The sequence below is a fragment of the Elephantulus edwardii genome, unplaced genomic scaffold, assembly GCF_000299155.1.
Source record: "Elephantulus edwardii isolate Elephantulus edwardi_28Jun2011 unplaced genomic scaffold, EleEdw1.0 scaffold00088, whole genome shotgun sequence".
Classification (NCBI taxonomy): Eukaryota; Metazoa; Chordata; class Mammalia; order Macroscelidea; family Macroscelididae; genus Elephantulus; species Elephantulus edwardii.
Window position 1 is genome coordinate 7,381,656 of NW_006399838.1, and position 7,526 is coordinate 7,389,181.

Sequence of the window (7,526 nt, forward strand, 5' to 3'; positions counted from 1 at the left end):
CTCAGCTCCAAATTGTCACTTTTCACCTGATTCTTCTAATTAGTTTATGTTCGCAAAGCTTTTAGAGGCGGCTAAGTGTTACATTAAGTGATAAGTAGTATTAATTAATAATATTAGTAGATTAGATGGGCTGATACTTCCTGTACATATAAATCTTCTAGACATATCAGCACAGGGCTGCTGGGAATGCTTGGGCGCAGGTTTCTTTTACAAAGTGCCGTTTCTGTATTATGAGAGTACAGGGCAGACTGTCAGTTTAGTACCTTAGCTTCCAGCTGTGTTTCCCAGTCAGTCTATCTTTCCCACTTGACCTTGTTCTCTCCTTTTTGTGCTTTGCCTGCAGACCTCTCCCTTCTTGACCTCCTTCTCTCCTTCCTTGTGTTTTACCTGCAGACGTTCATGCCCAGGGGAAGACTGCTTTGGGTCCCTCTGGACCTTTCCTAGAAAGAAGATCCCGGTTCACTAGATGAATTCCAGAACCACCCAGTAAGGCTTCCAGAGCCCTCTTGATCAGCCGACCTTCACCGAAGCCTCCATCCCTCGAGATGAGTGGCTTCCTCGCCTCCCTGGACCCCCGGCGGGTGCAGTGGGGAGCCGCCTGGCATGCCATGTACTCCAGAATCCTGCGCACCAAACCAGTGGAGTCCATGCTGGGGGGAACTGGGGCTGCCACTACACATGGCACCAAGCTGGCCCAGGTGCTGACCACCGTGGACCTCATCTCTCTCGGAGTCGGGAGCTGTGTGGGCACGGGTATGTACGTGGTGTCGGGCCTCGTGGCTAAGGAGATGGCAGGACCTGGCGTCATTGTGTCCTTCATCATCGCAGCCGTGGCGTCGATCTTATCTGGTAAGTATCTGAGGGCAGGGGAGGCCTGTGGAAAGCACATTTGCTGAAGGGCTGTCCTACCCTTCCAGTGGTGGTGGCACAGAGGGCGTAGCAGAAGAGTGTTTATCTTGCTGCCTTTTTATCTCAGCTCCAAGGAAATTCACGGCTAAATTGGGGCTCACTTATCGGAGCATCCCTCTTCATTGGCTTTTTTTTTTTTAAATAGAAATAGTCTTCTGGTGCGCCTACCTGTGCCAACTTCCAATGCTACCTATGTTCTAATGGTTCTATTTTTATTACAAATCTTCCAGTCATTGGAAGAGCTAGCAAACCCTTTGCAGGGAGTGGATAATGCAAGGATACAAATAATAAACAAAAGATAGGCAGAGAGTCAAACAGACAAATCAATAAATCAGCCCTCATTGGGATTTGCTGCGCCCCAAAAGGCCATAGTGACCCGTCCTCCGAGCAGGAAGGAGCCAGGCTGGGAGGTAGAGGGCCAAATCACCATCTGCCATAAACACCTCTTCCCCACAAACACCTCTTCCCCACACTAGATCAACCAGCTCTGTCTCTACTCTTGAAAAAAGAGATAAAAAGCTCCCACTTTTTGAAATAAGGTACCGGGTCTTATATGTTCATAAATTGTGAAATGCCCCCGCCCCCGTTCCCTTTTCTTCTTTTCTATGCACTGAATTAGTGGAGAAGACTGGTTTATCCTCTTCTGAGTTGTAATCCATGGCATCTACTTAAAATCCCAGGAGCAGTTAAAAAAAGAGCCAAAAAAGGGAAATACCCTGCGTCGTGATGCTGGGTTTTGTGGTGGGGGGCAGGTCATGCAAGTCAGTCCAAATACTGACAGTTGAATGTCTTGGTCTCTTCAAATGGTTCCATAAAAAATAGGACAATTGTTACATTATGAATCTCTGTACTAATGTGTTCAACCGTAAGAAACACACTCATTAATATTGTACATCCAGATTAAACCAGCTTCATCCAAGCAAGATGCACACATCATGTGTGCACAAGCAATTTATACTTGGCTTATATTTGACATCTTTTTCATTTGATGAGGACAGTCTTTCCAGACCAAGTTCGTTAATCCCCTGCGTGGCTTGCATTCCCTGCTGGTTTTACAAGAGTTTCCCCCCCCTCGCGCCCCCTGAAATCATTCTCTCCTATGCCTGCATATCCAAATAAATGAGATTCCTGCAGAACAGAGGATATTTTTTTCCCTTCTAGATAAAAATAAATTATTCACATCTATGGCTTTCTTAGGTACTTAAAATTCTATTAACCTGATTGCAGTCATTTCCAAAATTCTTTAACCAAGGAATTACTTGGAGGGCAAGTTCCAGATTTCTTAATCACCGTAACTTTGTAAATCTAAAAGTGCCATCACAAAGAACAGAATGGTAATGGTAGGACACAGGCTTACAGGTAGTCAGAGAGTCTCACAAAAGACAAAAGAGAGGTGCCCCCAAATCCTGCTTAGTTAAAGTGGGCCACACATCTTCCCTAGACTTCATTCTATTAGGCCTTGTTCCCCAGACCATGATGATTCTGTGAATGGAGCACCCGTATCTTATCCTTGGCAGGGCTACGTGACATCTAAGCACAAGAACGAGGACCTGTATAGGGCTGGCACCCCCCAGAGCCACCCATCAAATTGTGTGACCTCTCCCATCCTCACCCCTCTGCTTCCACCCTCCCCTGCTCTTATATTCTCATACTCATTTTTTTTCTCTACTAGTTTATTTACTAAATTCTAATACAAATTTGAACAAATTCTTTTAATTTCCCTCACCCCCTCACCCATCAAATTGTACAACCCAATGATTAATCCCCTCTTCCCCCTGAACATCCACGTCCTTCTGCTTCCACCCTCTCCCAAACCTCCTGGATCCTTATTCTCCTTCTACAATAATGGTCTTATACAATATTTATCCTTGTGGGACTGAGTTAGTTCACTCAGCATAATGTTCTCTAGTCCCTCCCAAGTTAGGTAGTAATTTATAGTTATTGCTCCTGCGTGCTGCATAGTATTCCATTGTGTGAATGTACCATAATGTCTCAATTCATTTGTTTGTGGTTGGACATTTGGGCTGTTTCCATGTTCTTGAGATGGTGAATAATGCTGCTATGAACATTGGTGTACAAATCTCCGTTTGTGCCTCAGTTTTCATATGCTCAGGGTATATTCCAAGTAGTGGAATAGCTGGGTCATGTGGAATTTCTATGTTCAGCTTTTTGAGGAAGCGCCAAACTGCCTTCCAGAGAGGCTGTGCCATTTTACAATGTATAAGAGTTCCTTTCTCGCCACATCCTCTCCAACATCGATTACTTTCTGTCCTGTTAAACTTTACCACTGTTACTGGAGTGAGATGGTACCTCATGTGGTTTTGCTTTGCATCTCTCTTATTGCCAGTGATTTGGAGCATTTCTTCATGTGTTTGTTTGCCATCCAAATATCTTCCTCTGTGAAAATTCTTTCCATGTCCTTTGCCCATTTAGTAATTGGGTTCTACCATGATGATTCTATACAGTATTTGTCCTTATGCGACTGCGTTAGTTCATGCAGCTTAATGCTCTCTAGTCTCTCCCAAGTTAGGTTATAATTTACAAAATCATTGCTCCTATGTGCTGAGTAGCATTCTATTGTGTCAATGTACCATAATTTCTCAATTCATTCGATTGCAGTTGGACATCTGGCTGCTTCCATGTCCTTGTGATGGTGAATAACGCTGCTGTAAACATTGGTACAGGTTGGTGCAGCATCTGTTAGGTGAAACATGTCAACTAATATTGCATCAATTCCTGGCGCCTCACTTTTTGCCAACGCCAATGCCAATGCAGCTTTAATCTCTTCCTTCATTATCATTGGCTCTTCATCATGCCCATGTTGGCCAATTCTTTTTGCTTCAGTGACTCTGTGTATTCCTTCCATCTTTTTTGATGCTTCCTGGATCATTCAAGATTTTGCCATAACATCTCTCAGTATTGAAACTTGAAGCTGTTTATCGGTTCTATCAGCTTGCAAAATGCCAAAAAATAGTCTTCCCTTTTTGTTCTCTAACTAGAGCTCTTTGCCCACTCTATTATAATACGTTGCTTTGTCTTCTTGATCTACCCTTTGAAATCCTCTCTTCATCTCTTTTTCTTCTGCATCTCTTCCCTTTGCTTTCAACTCTAATTTTTAGAGTCTCTTCTAACATCTATTTTGGTCTTTTCTTACTCTGTTGCCTATGTAATAATCTTTTTGTTCTCTTCATGAATGACATCTCTGATGTCCTCCCACAACTTATTTGGCAGTCATTAGGGTAAAGTGCCTCAAACCTATTCTTGAGATGGTTTTTAAATTCAGGTGGGATACACTTTAGGTCATATTTTGGTTCCCATGGACTTGCCTTAATCCTTTTCCTCTTCAATTTGAACTTAGATATGGTCTGTTCCACAGTTAGCACCTAGCCTGGTTTTGAGTACTGATAATGAGCTTCTCCAATGATATTATCCACACTAAATAATGAGTTGTTATTATTATTGTTTATTCATCAACTCCTGTATTAAACTTATTATTATGCTAGATGGAAAAAAGATTGAGATTGCTAATGACTTCATCTTGCTTGGATCCACAATTGACACACTTGGCTGGCCCCATCACTCAGGAAATAAAAAGATCAACTGCATTGAGAGAAATCTGCTGTCAGGGACTTCCCTTGAGTACTAAAGAGTAACGATATATATCAGTCTAAAGGCAAAGATGTGCCTGATCCAGGCCATTGTCTTCTCAATTGCTTGCTTACATCTGAGAGCGAGACAATAAAAAAGGATGACAGAAGACACATGTGAGTTATGGTGCTAGATATTGAACATACCGTGGACTGGCAAGAGAACAAAGAGGTCTGTCCTGGAGAGGGTGAACCCAGTTTGCTCCTTGGAAGCAAGGATTTTGAAAAGCTATCTCACATACTTTGCGCACATCACCAGGATGGATCAGTTCTTGGAGATGGAGATCATGTTTGAAAGGGTAGAGGTTCAGCAGAAGAAGACCCCAGATGAGATCTTTCGACACAATGACTGTGGCAGTGAGCTCAGGTCTGTTAGAGACAGTGCGATTGGTTCAAGATAGGGCGAGGCTCAGAGCCATTATTCATAGGGTCATCTTTAGGTTGTTACCTACAGTTGATTCAACAGTATGTAACAACAGCAACATACTACTATATTTATAAAATATATGATACTGTAACAATATTATATATTAATAAACATCTAGATTATTGTTTGTTCATACACCATCACACTTCAAATTAACAGTATTTCATCCTAGAGAGGGTGAAACCAGGCTGCTCCTTGGAGGCAAAGATTCTGAAGCTCTGATATGTTGCAAGGAGGGTCCTCGTGTTTGAGAGGGTGGAGGGACAGTGCAAGAGAGGGAGACACTCGGTGAGATGGATTGATTCAGTGACTGGGGTAATGGAGTAGAAGTGTCGAAGATGAGGTTGACACAGCATAGAGTGAGTTTCAGAGCTGTTGTACACAAGTATACTATGAGTCACAAGCGACTTGATGGCACTTAACAACAACAATAATAATACAATAATAACAACAAGTGTTATTACCTCCTGTTTTACGTATGATGAAACAGAAATTTAAATTACTAAAGCTAGATTCAAAGTTGTTATGCCAACAATCTATTTCCCAAACCTAGCTATAAATGTAAACCACCTAGAGATGTATTTTTTTTGTTCTGAATAATGGATATTTGGAGGGTAGTTTTGTTACTGTGAACAGTATAATTCACCCGTTTAAGGTGTACATACTCCTTACTTTTCAACTGCTTCAAATTTACAACAATAGTCTGGGGGGAAAAACCCTTGTACATGAATAATAGAGTGGACTTGAGGGTGGGGACTGTACAACAATGAAAAAAAAATTTTCTTTTACTTTTCAAAACAAAGGCTGCATAGTTGAGTGGACTTCAGGGGAGGGATTGCATAACAAGGAAAGAAATTTTCTTTTACTTTTCAAAGAAAAAAAATGAACTGGGTGGGGGAGGTTGCGTAGGGATAAAAGTGCAACAATGAATCTACAGAAATCCAAAGTCTCTGTAAACTTTCATTAAAATTAATTTAAAAAATGTACATATGGCAGCAACTAACATGGAGATAGGAGGTAAGAGTAATGTTGGCTGTGATGGTTGAAGTCATGTGTCAGCTGGGCTAGCCCATGATTCTCACTAGTTTGACAGTTATATAATGATGTAGTCATCCTTTCTTTTCAAAGAACACCAATTCTTACATAATGACCTGGTGTTTGGAACCTAACCATTTGAGAAGTGAGAAGTAGAAGTATACTCTGAGTTTAGACAAATACATATGCTTATGTAACTTTCTTTACAATCAAGATATATAAAACTTTCATCTCCTCAAATGATTAGATAGATATAGAGGTATATATGTATTGTTGTTGCTGTTAAGTGCTGTTGAGTCATAGGTGACTCATAGCGATCCTATGAATGAAAGTCCGGGGCATCTGTATAATTTTCATCCTTTCACCAGCTTGATAAGGTTTCTGAAGGCAAGCTATTCTAGAAGTGGAGGCCACTCCTGTTTTAAATAAATTATTTGCATATAATTTATTTCCTTATTATTGCATTCTTCGTTGTCTAACCGTATCTTTTTCTGAGTTGTTCCTCCCCCATTAACATAAATTCTCTGCCCCTTAAGTTTCCTGTTTGATCATTTGAGTTGTTATTGTTAACATAACTCTGTATAGATTGTAAGCAAGCAAAAAAAAAAAGAGAGAGAGAAAGCAAAACATTCACAGCAGACTCCTTTAACTAATTAATCTGAACTATTGCTTGCTTTTAAGAAGAGTTCGGTGGATAATTTTGTGTTACGGTTTAAAGATTATCTCATGGTAATAGTTTTAGAGATTCCGCCATGCATCATGGCTCTAGGAATTCTGGAGGCTATGAAAACTTAAAAATCTGTTGTTCATTTCCCCCCCTATTGATCAGGATTCTTCTATAGAAGGCCATATGTACACCCTAACCTAGGGGAAAGAACATTGTCACTAAATCATGATTTGGCCAATTAATTGGCCTTTTCTCTGAAACCATGACCCTAACTTCCAAGCTAAGAAATAAAATCCTTTATGATTTGGTTGTACGCAAGCACTATCAGCAGCTACTCTTTCTGTTGTTGCTGTATGTGGGTTTAACACAATTTTTTTTACAAAAATATCAGCTAAAGCTCATTTATAATTTAATAGTGTTCTACAGGAGCTCTGCTGGCCTAGTGATTAGAAACTACACTGCAGTCTCAAAGGCACGCAGTTCAAGTCCTCCACAGGAGAACGATGGGCACCTCCTCCTGTGTGATTAACTGCCCCTGAGAACACTGCAGACAGCCTGCTATGATCAGTTCTGACTCAGCGGATATGCAACAGCAACAACAACATAGTAATTACTGTTATCAGTTCTGCAGCCACAGTCTTAATCAATGCCACTTAACCATTCATGCCTATTTTTTCCATAACATCAATTCTTATTTTAAAGTTTAAAGAGTTTTTATAAATTGGTCACAGGGAAAAAGATAAGAAATCTCTCATGCAATTTGTAACTTCTGGAAACCCACTGGAAGGTCAAGTGTGAGTCAGTTCCAACTAGACAACAGTGAGGTGTTGTTGTTGTTGTT

The 7,526-nt window shown here is 40.8% G+C and overlaps 1 protein-coding gene across 1 annotated transcript in view; it reads left to right on the forward strand.

The window, feature by feature from the left end:
* Positions 1 to 392: 392 nt before the first annotated feature.
* Positions 393 to 7,526, forward strand: part of SLC7A14 (solute carrier family 7, member 14) — an 82,093-nt gene continuing 74,959 nt past the window's right edge. The window contains exon 1 of the mRNA XM_006890359.1: positions 393 to 849. Within this exon, the coding sequence (XP_006890421.1) occupies positions 546 to 849 (304 nt within the window). The 5' untranslated portion in view covers positions 393 to 545. The remainder of the gene's footprint in view (positions 850 to 7,526) is intronic.